This window comes from Zootoca vivipara, chromosome 1 (assembly GCF_963506605.1).
Source record: "Zootoca vivipara chromosome 1, rZooViv1.1, whole genome shotgun sequence".
NCBI classification, from domain to species: domain Eukaryota; kingdom Metazoa; phylum Chordata; class Lepidosauria; order Squamata; family Lacertidae; genus Zootoca; species Zootoca vivipara.
In genome coordinates, this window is record NC_083276.1 from 131417288 (window position 1) to 131434424 (window position 17137).

At 50.7% G+C, this 17137-nt stretch overlaps 1 protein-coding gene across 1 annotated transcript in view; it reads right to left on the reverse strand.

Moving 5' to 3' along the window:
- Positions 1–809: 809 nt before the first annotated feature.
- ABCA12 (ATP binding cassette subfamily A member 12) overlaps positions 810–17137 on the reverse strand; it is a 142747-nt gene continuing 126419 nt past the window's right edge. The window contains exons 50-54 of the mRNA XM_035138968.2: positions 12766–12869; positions 10103–10195; positions 8487–8592; positions 7753–7890; positions 810–1247 (exon numbers count right to left, since the gene is read on the reverse strand). Of these exons, the coding sequence (XP_034994859.1) occupies positions 1128–1247; positions 7753–7890; positions 8487–8592; positions 10103–10195; positions 12766–12869 (561 nt within the window). The 3' untranslated portion in view covers positions 810–1127. The remainder of the gene's footprint in view (positions 1248–7752; positions 7891–8486; positions 8593–10102; positions 10196–12765; positions 12870–17137) is intronic.

Below are 17137 nucleotides of genomic sequence, written 5' to 3' on the forward strand. Positions count from 1 at the left end.
GGGGAGGAAGGGAAAGGAGAATGTTAGCCGCTTGATAAAGCGGGATATCAAATTCAAACTTCTTCTACCCAAAATGACACCATTGTGTTCACCTTTATGCTCATTAAAATAATATGGGAATAACAACAAAAAGCAAATGATGAGGGATGGCCATCCTTCCACCTGTGCAATGCCTAGAAAGTACGAGTCCAAGCAGTTTTCCCCTTGCTCTGCTCCTTTCCAAGGAAAAACATGCTCTTTAGTGATAAAGGTAAAGGGACCCCTGACCATTAGATCCAGTCGTGACCGACTCTGGGGTTGCGGCACTCATCTCGCGTTATTGGCCAAGGCAGCCGGCAAACAGCTTCCAGGTCATGTGGCCAGCATAACTGAGCCGCTTCTGGCGAACCAGAGCAGCGCACGGAAATGCCGTTTACCTTCCCGCTGTAGCGGTACCTATTTATCTACTTGCGCTTTGACATGCTTTTGATCTGCTAGGTTGGCAGGAGCTGGGACCGAGCAACGGGAGCTCACCCCGTCACAGGGACTCAAGCGGAGTTACTCTAGAGTAGCCACAATGACCCTCTGACAGTACCGCTCCGGCGGGAAGGTAAACAGCGTTTCCGTTCACTGCTCGGGTTCTCCAGAAGCAGCTTAGTCATGCTGGCCACATGATCTGGAAAAACTGTCTGCGGACAAACGCCGGCTCCCTCGGCCAGTAAAACGAGATGAGCGCCACAACCCCAGAGTTGTCTGCGACTGGACTTAGCTGTCAGGGGTCCTTTACCTTTTTTTTAAACCAAGGATCATAGAAATTAAAAGGTAACTACTTTGGATTTAAAATAATTTTATTTAATACTGATGTAATCCCTGTACACAGCAAAGCATTAGCTTATGACCCTGAATGCAGAAGAGTTGTTTTCATCTAGCGGATATGGTACTTGGAGGAGGAAAGTTCCCAAGGCACAAGGCAACATGTACAGGAAAGTGTCTATACATTCCTTGCATAGATAAATAATGAGCACAGAAGCCAATGCAGAGGAAACAAGTTAAAGACCTATCTGATATAAGGATAGGTGTTTCCATCCAGGGTTCTAGTGTTCAGGATTCAAAAACAAATACCTAAAATATCTTGAGAGAATACAACCTTAGTAAAGAGCAGTTACGTTAGAATCTTGGCTGCTTAAGTCAGAGCTATCTGAGGTTATGTCTGAACTTGCATCCGAAACATCAGGGCCACCTTGATCTTTAGCAAAGTTGATGAAAACCTAAAATGAAACAAAATATATGAAATTAAATGTCTCCTGCTTTATGGATTGCTTACAAATGCCTTCTCAAGGCTGAATATTCATGAGCATGTAAAGAGACTTGGCAAAACATAATATTCCACAGGCGAACTATTGTTTTTCCTATTTCCTACAAATCCTTCTGAAATTTCCTGCCTTATATATTCCTCTTTTTGTTTTAATAGCAAAATGGATTAGATGTTAAACAGAAACCTTCATGTACTGCTTGGCTAAAGAATTCACGTTGTATCTCAGGTACACTGTCACAGTGGCCGGAGTGGACTACTTCAGAGTAACGACGCTACGCAGCTCTGCATTTTATTCTTTTATTGGTGCTGCGTATTTACAGTGCTCAAGTCATTGCTATTTACATGGAGCGATGTTGTCAGTCGGTTTCAGAACCTCCTAATGGCTTTTGGCGCGTCTTTCTCCAACACAAAAGCTTTGGCAGACCCATCCTCTTGCCCCTCCTCTTCCTGCGTAATTCTGGAGTTGGGGGGATGGGTCTTCCCCCCTTACTTGCCCCTTCCTGTCCCACCTGGGACCCTGGCTCCTCTACCTTGCCTGAGCCTCGGACACGACTTCCTGCTTCCCCACTGGAATCGGAACTCTCCCTGCTTTCCCCTTTGCTCGGGGACGGGCTTGAACTCAGGAGGGGAGGGACTTCGCGATATCCCCTGTCCCTCACATCCACCCCCCTCCCAAGCTCTCCTTCACCCCTCCCCAGGCCCCCCCCATGTGTCGGTGACGACTGGAAGCCTAAAAACTCGGTGCTCTCCGAGCCCGTTGGTGTGAACACCTCCCCCCAGTCCTGCGAGCCCCCCCCTTCCGCCTGGGAGGACGGGAATCCCAAAAAGTCCGTGGCGTCAGAGCTGGTGGGGGTAAAAATGTTTTGCCAATCTGCTCCTTCCTCTGACTGGGTGGATCTTGGCGACACCCATACCTCATCCTCTGGTTCCTCAAACTCCGCTTCCCAGCGCCATGGTGAGCTGTTCTCCCGTGCCTCCTCCTCCTCCCCCTCCCTTTCCATGTGCCAGGGCTTGGGTCTGTGGGGAAAGAGGGCGTGAAATTCTTCCACCAAGAATTCCTCCTGTATCTGAGTGGCGGGAACCCATTCATTCTGGGACGGTGGAGCATCCTCCCATGCCATGAGGTACTCCAGGCCCCCCACCCCCCACCTTGAATCCAGGATGGCCGTGGCCTCATTGAGTTGCTCCCTGCTTTCCCTCTCCCCCCCTCCCTCGGGGGTTTGTTCGCTGTCTCTGAGCCTGCTGCTTTCCCTGTACGGCGACAGCAGCGATCTATGAAACACTGGATGCACCCTCATGTCCTCTGGCAGTGCCAGCCTGTATGCCACCGGGTTGACCTGTTGCGTGACCGTGAAGGGGCCCAGCCATTTGGGTGCCAGCTTTTTGCACCTCCCTCTGGTGGGAAGGCCCTCCGAGGACAACCACACCTTGTCCCCCACCCTGATGACCTCCCCTTGTCGCCTGTGGCGATCTGCCCCCTTTTTGTACGCTTCCTTGGCCCTCTCCAAGTGTTCTCTGAGCTGCTGGTGCACCGTCTCCAGTTCCTCTGCCCAATCCTCAGCCTGTGGGCCCTCCTCCTCCTCCTCCCTCTCCCTCTCTGGGAAAGATCTGAGGTCGCGCCCGTAATTGGCCTTAAAGGGCGACACCCCTGTGGAGACGTGCACTGCATTGTTGTAGGCAAATTCTGCTAGTGGCAAGCGATCCACCCAGTCCGTTTGCCGCTGGCTGACGTAGCATCTCAGGTACTGCTGCAGAATGGCGTTGACCCTCTCCGCTTGTCCGTTGGTCTGCGGGTGTCTAGCCGTCGACAAGCTGACCTCCACCTGCAGGAGGTTCATGAGCCGCCGCCAGAACCTAGAAACAAATTGGCGGCCACGATCCGAAATAACCCTTAAAGGTAATCCATGCAGTCTGAAAATGTGATCAACAAACAGTTTGGCTGTCTCTTCTGCCGAGACTGCCCTGGCACACGGTATAAAGTGACACATTTTGGACATGAGGTCCACCACCACCAACACTGCAGTCTTACCCCTGGACGAAGGCAGATCTGTGATGAAGTCCATGGACACCACTTCGCACGGCCTGTGTGGTGTGGCTAAGGGCTCCAGCAACCCTGGTGGCGCTGCTCTGACCACCTTCGCCCGCTGGCAGGTGGTACAGCCCCTTACATAGTCTCGAACATCTTCCCTCACCCCTGGCCACCAGAAGTGTCTCATGACTAGGTGAGTGGTCTTGTCCCTTCCAAAATGCCCCGCTGTAGGGTTGTCGTGCATCTGCTTGAGGACCGTACGTCGAAGCTGGGTGGTGGGTAGGTACAGCGCACCCTTGTAGAAAAGCAGCCCTCTGCGTTCTGCAAAGTCTTTTGCCTGCTCCCTCCCCCCTCTCAGTTCTCTGAAGATGCGGTTGGCAAATTCATCCGCTGCCGTCAGTGCTGTGAGTTCTGCCTCGCTCACCACTGCTGCTCCGCAGGACCATGCCGACGGGGGGAAAATGTGCCTTGGGGCTGGTGGCGCCTCCTCCTCCATGTACTCTGGCTTGCGGGAGAGGGCATCCGCCCTGACATTCTGCTCTCCTGGGATGTAGTGTATGGAGAAGTTGAAGTTCGAGAAGAACTCCGCCCACCGTATCTGCCTCTGGTTGAGCACCCTGGCAGTTCTCCAGAACTCCAGGTTCTTGTGGTCTGTGCACACCTGGATGGGGTGCTTGGCGCCCACCAGGAAGTGTCTCCAGTGCTGGAACGCCGCGTGGATCGCAAGAAGTTCCCGATCAAAAACTGTGTAGTTTCGCTCGGGCTGGGTCAACTTCCTGGAGAAGAAGGCACAGGGTCTCCACTCTCTGTTGGCGTCCAGTTGCAACAAAATGGCGCCCACAGCCTTATCAGAAGCATCTGTTTCAATGCGTAGGGGCGCGTCCTGAACCACGTGGAACAGGTTCTGGTCTGAGGCGAACACCCTCTTGAGGCTTTCGAACGCTGCTTGCGCCTCTGGTGTCCACCTGAACTTCTGCTTGCCTCTCAGGCAGTCAGTGATGGGAGCCGTAACTCGAGAGAAGTTCTTGATGAACTTCCTGTAGAAGTTGGCAAAGCCTAGTAGGCGTTGGGCATCTTTGCGCGTCCTGGGGCTGTGCCAGTCCAGGATGGTCTGCACCTTGTCCTTGTCCATTGCCAGCCCCTTGTCTGACAGCTTGTAGCCCAGGAAGTCCACCTCCTTGGTGTGAAACTTGCACTTCTCCAGCTTCACATACAGGTGGTTCTCCTTCAGGCGCTGTAACACCTCCCTGACGTCCTTCACGTGCTGCACTGGGTCGTTGGAGTAAATAAGGATGTCATCCAGAAAGACCAAGCATTTCCTGAAGAGTAGGGACCCCAGGACGTGGTGCATGAAGGCCTGGAAGCATGCTGAGCCCCCTTGCAACCCGAAGGGCATCACCAGATATTCAAAAGAGCCCAGAGGCGTGAACATCGTGGTTTTCCACTCATCGCCTTCCCGGATCCTGATCAAGTTGTACGCCCCCCTCAGGTCTAGCTTGGTGAAAATCTTGCCTCTGCGTGCCGCTGTCAGGAGATCATCCACTCTGGGCATGGGGAAAGCCACTGGCTCTGTCACCGAATTCAGCCGTCTAAAATCCACCACAAGACGGCGCTGTTGCGTGTCTTTCTTGTCCACCCAGAAGACCGGGCTGCCCCCTGCTGCCTTGCTTTCTCTGATGAACCCCCGGCTGAGGTTCTTGTCGATAAAAGCGCGCAGATCCTCCAGTTCCTGGTCTGACATGGCGTACAGCTTGGCTGGGGGTATAGTTGCCCCAGGCACCAGGTTGATCTGGCAGTCAAAAGGCCTGTGTGGGGGCAGGTGGTCGGACTCCGCTTCACTGAAGACCTCCTGCAGGTCCCAGTATGGTTTGGGTATCGCCTCACCCCCTTTGACGTGCATGGTGGCCACCGTGGCTATCGGAGGCCCCTCCCCTGGTTGGTGCTGCATGCAATGTTCCAGGCAAAAGTCCGATCCAAAAGTGATGCATCTCTGATGCCAACTTATGGAGGGGTCGTGGCGCGCCAGCCAGCTCATGCCCAAAACGATCGGGGGGTCTGAGATGGTGGTGACGTTGAATGCCAGTGTCTCTGAGTGCCTTCCAACCGTCATTCTCATGGGGGGGGTTTGATGAGTGATGGCCCCTCCCAGCAGCTCTCTGCCGTCAATGGTTGCCACGTGCAGAGGAAAATCCAGCTGCAGAAGCTGGATCTGGTGCTCTTCTGCAAAGTTTCTCGAGAAGAAGTTGGCTGAGGCACCACTGTCAATTAGGGCGAGGACCGTCAATGGATAGCCATTTGGGAGCGTGAGCGTCACTTCTAGAACCACTCCTGCTCTGGGAGGGGTGGGCTGGCTCTGCTCCTCTCTGTGCGGGTGGGTGGGCTGGGGCTGTTGTCTGCTGACTGTGCCTGGCTGCCGCCCCTTGTCTCCTGCAGCCAGGCTTTCCCGTTTCCCTGCTGTGGTGCTGCGTCAGTGGGGGAGGGCACAACCGTTCCCGCCTTTCCTTGCCACTCCCTGCGATGTGGGCAGTCTCTGACGAGATGCTGGGGGGAGTTGCAGAGAAAGCAATTCCCACCCCTTCCCTCCTTGCGTCTTGGCGCCGCTGGGGTTTGAAAAGCCCGCGCGCGCGCGCTATCAATCTGCATGGGTTCCTGGTCCTGACTGGCCCCAGGCGTGGCTTGAAAGGGTTGTTGAGGGAGTGGCTTCTCCTGCGACCGTGGGAACCAAGCCCGCTTTGCGCGCGTTGCTTGCTTGTCGCTCCATCTGGATTCCTGCCTCACCCCCACCGCCAGAGCCGCTTTGCTCAGTTGATCCATATTACTGGGCTTTGGACCTCTCGAGAGCTCATCCTTCACCTCCTCATGCAACCCCAAGTAAAACGCCGCTTGCATTGGGGCAGACTCCAGATCCCACCCCAATCTGTGCACCAGCATGGTGAATTTCGCCCAATACGCGCGAACTGTCATATTTCCTTGGCGTAAATTATGAAGTTCCTCCTTAGTCTGGTCCATATGACTATCGGACGAATACATCGTTTTCAAACCTTCTAGAAATAGTTTGACATTCTTCATGCAAGGATTCCTTGTTGCAATTAACGGTCTTAGCCACTCCCTGGCCGCCCCTGTAAGGTGCTCCACAATAAACGCTACTCTGTGCTCATCATCAGGGAACTCATCGTGGTGCAGCTCAAGAGCATACACAATCTCAGTCTCAAAGCCCTGAAACTCCTTCGGGTCTCCATTGAACTTGCTTACTAGGGTCCCGGCTCTCCTTCCTGGCAGCACTTGGACTTGGGGTGCCCCTCCCGCCTTGTTTTTCTCTGCATCCAGCTTGTTTTGGAGGTCTACCGCCACCGCCCTTAAATGCTGCTCTTTTTCCTGGAGCTCTCTCACCTGTTCCGCAAGTTGTAGCCGGTCGTCCTGGACCTTCTTAGTCTCCTCTTTAGCTGCCTTCAATTCTCCCTGCGCCTGCAGCGACAGCTGTTGCAGTTCTAGCTGGGCTTGCTCAGCGATCTGCCGCCACTTCTCCGCCTCTGACACGCTCATCCCGGCAACTCCAAAGTAGCCCAAAAATGATTAGGAGGTTGCTGTCACAGTGGCCGGAGTGGATTACTTCAGAGTAACGACGCTACGCAGCTCTGCATTTTATTCTTTTATTGGTGCTGCGTATTTACAGTGCTCAAGTCATTGCTATTTACACGGAGCGATGTTGTCAGTCGGTTTCAGAACCTCCTAATGGCTTTTGGCGCGTCTTTCTCCAACACAAAAGCTTTGGCAGACCCATCCTCTTGCCCCTCCTCTTCCTGCGTAATTCTGGAGTTGGGGGGATGGGTCTTCCCCCCTTACTTGCCCCTTCCTGTCCCACCTGGGACCCTGGCTCCTCTACCTTGCCTGAGCCTCGGACACGACTTCCTGCTTCCCCACTGGAATCGGAACTCTCCCTGCTTTCCCCTTTGCTCGGGGACGGGCTTGAACTCAGGAGGGGAGGGACTTCGCGATATCCCCTGTCCCTCACATACACCTATATTTTAAAAAATCTAGCTGGTATCTGCCACATTGTTCCTATGCTTTGGGCTGTGAGCTTAGAATGATATACAGTGGTACCTCGGGTTAAGAACTTAATTAGTTTCGGAGGTCCGTTCTTAACCTGAAACTGTTCTTAACCTGAAGCACCACTTTAGCTAATGGGGCCTCCCGCTGCCACTGCACAATTTCTGTTCTCATCCTGAAGCAAAGTTCTGAAACCGAGAAGCATCTGTAACCCGAAGAACCACTGTAGTTGGTAAAAGGTGCAGTATACTATTATTTATAAAGACAATCAAATTCCCAGCTGCTTTGGATGCCTAGAAAGGCAAGGTAGACATATTTAAAATAAAAATAAACACATACATAGATACATGTATAGTATGATTGGACAAGTATCATTCCATACCTCTTCTAGAGTTGTTTGACTCACTGAGAAGTGCCTGATTTTGAAGACTTCTTTGTTTGCTTCCAGCATTTGAAATATGTTTGCTACACCTCCTGCAGACACTGGGACATGATATTCCACCATATTCAGTTGATGGTCCTGTACCAATAAGAAGATTTACTGCTAATGAATGCCAGATTCAGAGGGGGGTGGGCACTGTTTATCTTACTGATTGATAGCTGTCCTTATGAGCTCTGGCCCCTTGGTGTGCTTGTGTTTATTCCTCCATACGGCCTCCTTTTTCCAATACTTCTGTTGCTGATTCTGGATCTCCACACAACAATTATGGAAGGAGCACCAGAATCAGTTAGGTCCAATGTTACTAGCTGCTATTGATCAGGAAGATGTTTCAAATGTTGGTTCTATCATTTTGTCACTGACATGATAATTACTGGATTGATTCAGTCATGAGCTTGCAGAGGAACTATGTAAAATCTTACACCTCGGTTCCCCTGCCTTTATAATAAGAAGGTAATATTTGGCTGGTGCTATTAAATCATGGAAGTACTTTAATGATAGCATTGCTGAAATAACTCAAGACACTTAAAAAATTCTGCTAGTGCTCAAATGCATTCAAAACTATTTGCCCTCATTCTTGCCAATATCTGGGTTGTACCACTTTGGGCTGCAGGTGCATGCTCAAAATATTTATCACTTCTTACAACATAATGCCCTGCACATTCTTTCATATTTACCTTCAGATGTGTATTTGGAAAGGTCAATTGCAAAAATTCTGTCAGCTTTTCTATACTATCGGAATTATTATTCAAATGCATCTTCACGGTGAAACCTTTTCCAAATCTGGAGGGATAAAAGGAAATAAATATTTTATGGAATGTAAAAGAGGTTTAAAAACTAGAATCAAACAGTCCTTCTGGGACACCAAACAAAAACTATTATTGAATTCTTAAAATAACTGCAAGGACATTAGGTATAAATCTGGCCACTGTCAATGTGCAGAAACTCACATGTCAGGGATAGTCAACATGTAGGGTCTGGAAGAAGTAAGGCGCAAGCCAACTATCTGTGCAAGAGGAATTAATATTTGCTTCAGCAGAGCTCCTTTCCTCCACCCAGCTGATGTACATGAGTGCATGCACCTCACAAAATCAAGGTCATCATCAGGCGGAATAGGCTAGTGGTCAAGTATTTTACACCCAGGACTGGGTGGGGATGCAGAAGGTGGACACAGGTTTTAATCATTGCCTAAATGCTGCAGTGTGAGTGCACTGAATGACGAGAAGCAGTGGGACTTTAATGAGCCTTATGCTCATCCGTCAGCACATGGGTGTTGCACCTAAACTAGAACAAAACATGCCCCAAGTATCCACACCAGGGATGGGTAATGTCTGACCCTCCAAATGAGAGTTGCATTGCATATACAGTGGTACCTCTACTTACGAATTTAATGTGTTCCAAACGCACATTTGTAAGTAGAAAAAATTTGTAAGTCGAATCCCATAGGAATGCATTGGGAGAAAAAAATTCGTAAGTAGAAAAAATCCTATCTAAAAATTTGTAAGTAGAAAAAATCCTATCTAAACCTCATCCAAGATGGCGGACGGAGCTCCATTCGTAAGTAGAAACATTCGTAAGTAGAGTTATTCGTAAGTAGAGGTACCACTGTAATTTAGAGTATCTTTTCGGGCCGATCAGAATATGATTTACAAAACAGAGATTGAAGTCCTGTTTCACCTCATTCCCTTGTGTGACCAGGGCAGTTTCAGTCCCATGATGGGGCCTGAATCCTAAGTGGAAGGGATCCAAATGATCTGCATCCTCCAGATCTGCCCGGAGTTGTTCCACGACCACCCGCTAAATCACCTTGCCCAGGTGATTTGAGACTGGGCGATAATTGACCATCATGGCTGGGTCCAAAGATACCACTTCTTTAAGGGAGTCCAGGAAGACTCCCTCACCACCCCACGGAGCCCACTGGCCAGGCCAGCCTGGCTGCTTTTATGAGGTAGGATGGGCAAGAATCAAGGAGACAGGCGATCGGTTTCACTTGTCCAACCAGCCTGTCCAAATCCTCAGATAACAGGTGCAGTCTAACAGTGTTGTCCTGTATATGTCTACTCAGAAGAAACCTCCATTGAGTTCAATGAAACTTACTTCTAGGGAAGAGTGCACAGGACTGCAGCCTGCAATTCCCTATCCCGAGAAAAGCACTTGTTTGCTCTCTTTCTATCATTCTCCCTTTTTCCCCTTGACTTTGTCACAAAAACAAGTCTTCATTCCACCATTTCCTGCTCAGTTGGGTCTCACAGTAAACCTATGGGAACTGTTGCAAGAGAGACATTTTACCAACCTGCTCTTTATATGCTGCAGTGAACCCAGGCACCGGAAACATCCATTTACCATGATAGCCAGTCTTGTGCAGAGAGCCTCACATTCTTCCATGCTGAAAAACGGAGAAAGTAGAGCAATGAACTCCCCAAGAAGCACGAGGAGAATCTATGATGGTGAGAAGGTGTGTGGAGTGGATCTCCAGTGTATTTGGAAAATGCACACAGTCTGCGCGTCAGTCAATATTAAGCAAATCAAATGAAAAGATTCCAAGAGCTCTGGCCAGGTAGTAGATTAATTTTTGGAAAGTTTTAAGTTGAGAATAATAAGGCAAATTCCAGTAGCAATCCAGTTTTTAGAAATCCAGGACAAGGCCCTGTTTCATCATCAGCTGGAATGACAGAGAGTCTTACATTAAAAATGTGTCTTAAATGTTTTCATTTGATTTTCTCAACTCTCCAAGGACTCCAAATTATTTAGTAAGTCAATATTAAGCAGCATGGGATTCAGCTGTTTGACCTCCCAGGGCTTATACATAAAGGGCTTTCCCTGGACTGTCACACTCTCTGGGCAGGGCCAAGCATAGACTTGTACAGTTGGAGGGGACCAAGAGGGTCATCAACTCCAACATTCCCTCCAGAATTTCCTCTCAGAGGAAAGCAAACGCCCTCTTTGGGTGTACTGCCTGGACAAGCAAGGGCAAAAGTGTGCAGTGGGATGGAAGTGCACATGTTGCTCCCACTGCCCACATTACTGGGCATGCCCCCTCCCCAACTCTTTGTTTAGTGCAAAGGCCTGAAGGGGGCTCGCTATCCCATTTGCCTGAATGTCTCCCATAATCAGCAACTGACCCCTTTCCCATCCCCACCATGGATCGTCCTATTGTATAGCAAATCAGAACTAAGTCTGGCCTTTTTATTCTGAAAAAATAAATAAAGTTATTAATAGAAGTTTTCCATTTTCCAAGCACCTGCCCTAAAACACAAATAACAGCTTGGGGAGGATTGCCATTTTTTAATCGCTGCAACATTAAGCTTCTCCAGCTTTTTGTTTCATCAGGGGCAGTTGGCTAGATCAAGCAACGCTTTCCCTCAGCTCTGTAATTCTGTCTGCTCTTGAATGAGAAAGGAAGGGAACGCTCCCATCTTATCACTTTGATAATGTTCCAGGTCTGTAGCAAAATGCGCAATTATTGCTTAAATAATGGTAACAGTTTCCACCACCAAGCGCATAAGAGTTATGGAATATGCTATGCCCCCTCCACCTTGTGTTGCCAGAATAGTGGGGGAAGAACAGCACCCTGAGGACTGAGAAAGCAGAGCCACAACCTTCTCCAAGATGGCAGCCAGGGCCCCTGGGGTAAAGATCTACATCAGCAACAAGGGGCTGGGGCGGGGAAAATGAAGATCTCCATTGGGATCTGCTGCCCCTGTGGAGCTTGCCGCCCGAGGCAGTCACCTCACCAGCCGTGCTCTGGAATGCAATGCGCTGCTTCTGGAAGCCCATTCAGCCACTTCACTGCTGACATTTAATGGCTAGCTGAAACATGGTTCCTGCGGAAAGTGTTTAGTGATGGCTCAGGTTGATACAATTTGGATTCTTTTCCCACTACAGCTATTATAAAAGCTCGTGTGGGTTTGATAACTGGATTTAAATTGCTCTCCATTTTTAGAATGGCTTTCATTTTATTTTATTGGTTAATGCACAGGGCAGTGCTTTGGTAGCAAAGAATCCAGTAGAGAGATTTCAGAAACAAACAACTAAATGAAATTAGTGGTTTAGCTTAACTTTGCGACCCTTCATTTAGCTGCTGTTTAGAAGGTGCCTTGGGCAGCTATTGAAGGAGCGCCATCAAAGGATGAGGGGCTTTTAGGAGGTATCTTTCAGGGGAATCAGAGTCTCAGAAATTCTGCTCCACTGGAAACAGCAAGAGAAGCTGTAGTGGGAACATACAGTTAAATATGTGATTTAGTATGAGTGAAACCCAATGTAGTCTGAGTGGGCAATGCAACATGACTTCTCCTTCTCTCTCCCCCTCTGTGCACCTCCAAAATCTGCACCAGTGGGTTGTGGAAATTTGCAGTGCATATTTTTCGAGGGGTGCCGGGGGCTGGAGAGAGAAGAGAAACCAGAAGTCTTGCCGCATAAGTGGATTTCTATAGCGCAAGTGGGCAGGCACCATGTTAGTCCGGGGATATTGGTCTGTTTTTGTGTTGCATTCTGTGTTTCATTGTAAACCACTTTAAAACATTGTTTTATATTTCCTAGGCTAGTTATATGGGCCAGTCCAGCATTTCAATTCCATTTTCCTTTTAGCTTTTAGCTCAGTGGAGCACACAGCAGTCTCTATTTGTGCTCACTCTACCTTGATTGAACAAATATAGGTTTATTCCTTCAGTGGCACCTTAAAGACCAACTAAGTTTTAATTTTGGTATGAGCTTTCGTGTGCATGCACACTTATAAAGTGTGCATGCACACGAAAGCTCATACCAAAATAAAAACTTAGTTGGTCTTTAAGGTGCTACTGAAGGAATTTTTTTATTTTGTTTCGACTCAGACCAACACGGCTACCTACCTGTAACTAAATATAGGTTTGAATACATATTTTCTTGTCTAATGAGGAACTGGGCTCATCTCAATGTGGAAAGTGAGTCTGAACATTTTCATTAGAAGCCTGGGACTACCTGTGAGAAGTAAGGATCACTGAACATTGGTTCTGTACTTCCTCCGTGATGATTTTCCACAGATGTCTCTTAGCGTTAGGATCCATGCCAGAGCTTGGCTCATCCTAAAATAAAAGAAGTTGACAGCAAATGTAAAAAGTAAAGAAGAGGAACTTGTGATTTGTTGCCACAGTTTCCTCTTTTTTTCAGGGGGAACCCCACTAATATTTGGCCTTCACATTAATCACTCCTCCCTTTTAGTTATAGTTGCTTCATAGCTGCCAAGTCTCCCATATTCCCCCGGAAATCCCCTTTTTTCCAGCTGTTCCTAGCTGAAAAAACTGATTTTTTTGTTTTTCCCCGGTTTATTCTGGCGCAGCGGCCATTTTGGAACTGGGCGGAGCATGCTCAGAAGTGACTTTTGATGCTGCTCTGCCCAGTTCCAAAATGGCTGCAGTGCGACTTCTGGAGCGGCGGCCATTTTGGAACTGGGCAAAGCAGCATCAAAAGTCACTTCTGAGCATGCTCCGCCCAGTTCCAAAATGGCGGCAGTGCTACTTCCGGTCTGCTACTTCCGGCCGGTCCCTTATTTCTCCGACAGCAACTTGGCAGGTATGAGTTGCTTCCAGAAAAGATGATGATGATGATGATGATTAGCAATGCTGTAATAGTAAAGCTGCAACAGAAACATGACTGGAAGGAAAACAAGTGAGCCTGGGCTGAGGAGAATCAGCCCCTTATGCTGGCCCTCGCCCCACCCCCAGCTGGCTGCCCATAGGACTGCTGAGATGGGGGCAGGGCGATGGCCTCCTTGGAACAAAGGTGGGTGGCTCACCTGTACCAGGAGCCTGCGCAATGTTGCAAACCCTGCCCACCCAAGGGAGGGGGTGAGCAGATATTATTTTATTAGTAGCAATGCTGTACTAATAGTAAAGCTGCAACAGAAGCATGACTAAACAGATGCACAGAATGCTTCCTAGAATGCAAAAAAGTGATCATGAATGGCAAAAGTCAAATGCTACTGTGTACAATGGAAGTGGTTAATATTAGAGATAGATGCACATTGTTAGATAACAGCACTGGGCAGATATTATGTTGGGGGCAGATAATGTGTATGACTTCTATTCAAGAGTAGTACTTGGGCTGTGCACATTCTTACTACTCCATTTATAGATTAAAGCAGGTGAAATGTACTCGGAGTCGAGAGTGAATTTCATGCTCTTTATTCAGCTCATAGTCATCAAGGAGAAGAGGAGAAGAAGAATGGCTCTTTTCCCAAAACCATCTGCTTATATACATTATTTACACAATGGGCCTTGCGTGATTGGCTACTTCAGGGCTACACCTGTGGGCCAATTATATTGTGGATTGACTTCTGCCTGCAGCCTGATTGGCTGCTCCTACAGGCCAATCAGGTAGCAGATTCACTTCTGCCCGCCGCCTGATTGGCTGCTCCAGCAGGCCAATCAGGTTGCGGATTCACTTCCACCTGGAGTTGGATTGGGTAGCTCCCGCTGTTTCTGAATCCTATTGTTCTAGGATTCAGCTCAGTACATAACACCCCTCCCCTCTAAGTTCCAGTCCTGCCCGGGAAGTTGCATTCGTAGTCCCCAAGGTCTGCTGGCCGCCTCCGTGTGCGTTGTGGCCTGGGGTGTTCCTTGGTCAGGGGTTCTGGTTCTGGCTCGTGTTCCGAGGCTGCTGGCTGTGCCGGGGCTGTCTGGTCTGGCGCCACTGAACCACTAGGTTGTGGCTCTGGTTCCGGTGTCCTTCCAGCCTCGGGGCGCCCCTCTGTGCCTACTGCTTCTGCTTCTGCTTCCCCTGCCCACCCCTCTCGCTCTACAGGCCTCACTGCCCTGCTGTCCCCTTGGGACCCCTCTGTCCCGCTCTCCTCCCGGGTTCCTCCTGGGAATCGTCGCCGTAGCTGGTCGCAGTGGCGGCGCCAACATTGCCCCCCTTCCGTTAGTACCTCGTACGACACGGGACCGGTCACCTTGGTGACTGTGGCGGGTACCCATGCTGGGCCTGCCCCAAAATTCTTTGCGTACACTGCGTCCTGGGCCACAAATGTCCGGGGGTTCCTGCCTTTCCCCACCACTACCTCATCCTGAGCTCTGTCGGGGTGAAGTCGGTCCAGTCTAGTTGCAAGGCGCCGGCCCATTAGTAGTTCAGCTGGGCTCCGGCCCGTCGTTGTGCTTGGGGTGCTGTGCTGTGCTAGAAGAAATGCAGCAAGGCGGTATTCCCAGTCCCCTTGTGTCATGCGGCGGAGGCTGTCCTTGGTGGTCCGCACCATGCGCTCCGCTTGGCCATTGGTGGCAGGGTGGAATGGTGCTGAGCGGATGTGGCGGATGGCGTTCTGCGCTGTGAAGGTCTGGAACTCCTCTGACGTGAATGCGGTTCCATTGTCCGAGACGAGGGTGTCAGGGAGCCCGTGGGTTGCAAAAAGCTCACGTAGTACCCGGATGGCTGCCGCCGTAGAAGTGGACGGTACCAGTGCGACCTCCAGCCATTTGGTGTAGGAATCCACCACTATGAAGAATGTTTTTCCCTGGAAGGGTCCAGCGAAGTCCACGTGCAAGCGTGACCATGGATGTCGGGCGGACTCCCAGGGCTGGACTGGGGCCCTTGGGGGATCTGGGCGGGATTCTTGGCAGGTCTGGCAGTGTTGGACCCAGGCCTCTATCTCTCTGTCAATCCCCGGCCACCACACATAACTCCTGGCAAGGGCCTTCATCCTCACTACCCCTGGGTGTGTCTCGTGTAGGGCTGTGAGGACCCTTTTGCGGAGGGGCTGGGGAACAACAACCCTGCTTCCCCATAACAGGCACCCCTTGTGGGCCGACAGTTCATGTTTGCGGTTTGTGTAGCCAGCGAATTCTGGCCCGGGGCTGCTGCTGGGCCATCCTCGCCACACCCAGTCCAGGACCCGGGAGATGACCCTATCTTTTGTGGAATGGTGCGCAACTTCTTGTGCCTGAATGGGTCGGTCGGGAAGCAGCTCCAGGGTCATAACCTCTTGCGCAGGCGCTGGGTCGGGGCCTGTTTCTGGTAGTGGTAGCCTGCTGAGGGCGTCTGCGTGGCCCATCGCCTTCCCAGGGCGGTGGATTAGTGCATACTGGTAGCCGGCAAGGAAAATTGACCACCTGAGGACACGTGGAGACAACACTTGGGGGGTCTGCTTCTCGGGGGCAAACAGGCCAAGCAACGGCTTGTGGTCAGTCACTATGGTAAAGGGCCGCCCGTACAAGAAATCATGGAATTTTTTTACGCCCTTCACGATTGCCAGACCCTCCTTGTCAATCTGTGAGTAGTTTCGTTCGGCTGCAGCAAGCGTCTGGGAGAAGTATGCCACCGGCACCTCTCTTCCATCCGGGAGTTGGTGTCCCAGGACAGCGCCGATGCCATAGGGAGAGGCGTCGCATGCCAGCACCACTGGCAGCCTCTCGTCGAAGTGTGCCAAGACCGAGTTCGAGACGAGCAAGTCCTTGACTGCCTGGAATGCGGCCCTTTGTCGCTGGCCCCACACCCAAGGGGCCCTTTTATCTAGGAGTCTGTGTAGGGGCTCCGCTACCGCTGCCTTATGCGGAAGAAAGGCATGGTAAAAGTTCAATAGTCCCAAGAATGACTGAAGTTCGGGCTTGCTCTTGGGCGCTGGGGCCTCACAAATGGCCCGTACCTTGTCACCGGTTGGATGGACCCCTTCTGCGTCCACCTTAAATCCCAGAAAGTCCACCTGCGGCACTCCCAGTAAACACTTTTCCCGCTTCACCTTGAGGCCCGCCGTCTGGAAACGGTGCAGGACGGAGCGGAGGCGGTCCTCAAATTCCTCTGGTGTGGGCCCGGCGATCAGTACATCATCGAAGAAGGGGGTGACGCCAGGAATCCCTTTAAGGAGAGAGTCCATTAGATTCTGGAATATGCCTGGTGCCACGCTAACGCCAAATTGCAGCCGCTTTACTCTGAATGCCCCTCTGTGCGTCACAATCGTCTGAGCCTCTGCTGTGGCTTCGTCCACAGGCAACTGTTGATACGCTTGGGCCAAGTCCAGTTTGCCAAAGATTTTTGACCCAGCCAGGGTGGCGAGGACATGGCTGACCACTGGCACTGGGTATGCATGGGCCGTGAGAGCCTTGTTTATGGTGCATTTGTAGTCTGCACAGATGCGGACCGAACCGTTAGGCTTGACGGGTGTGACAATTGGAGTTTCCCAGGGGGCGTTGGGCACCGGCTCCAGCACTCCTTGCTCCACGAGTCGGTCCAATTCCTCGTCTATGCGGGGTTTCAGGGCGAACGGGACCCGGCGGGCCTTGTGCCTGATGGGTCGTACAGCGGGGTCTAGCTGTAGGGCAATGGGGGGTCCTGTATATCGTCCCAATGCCCCATCGAAAACCCCTGG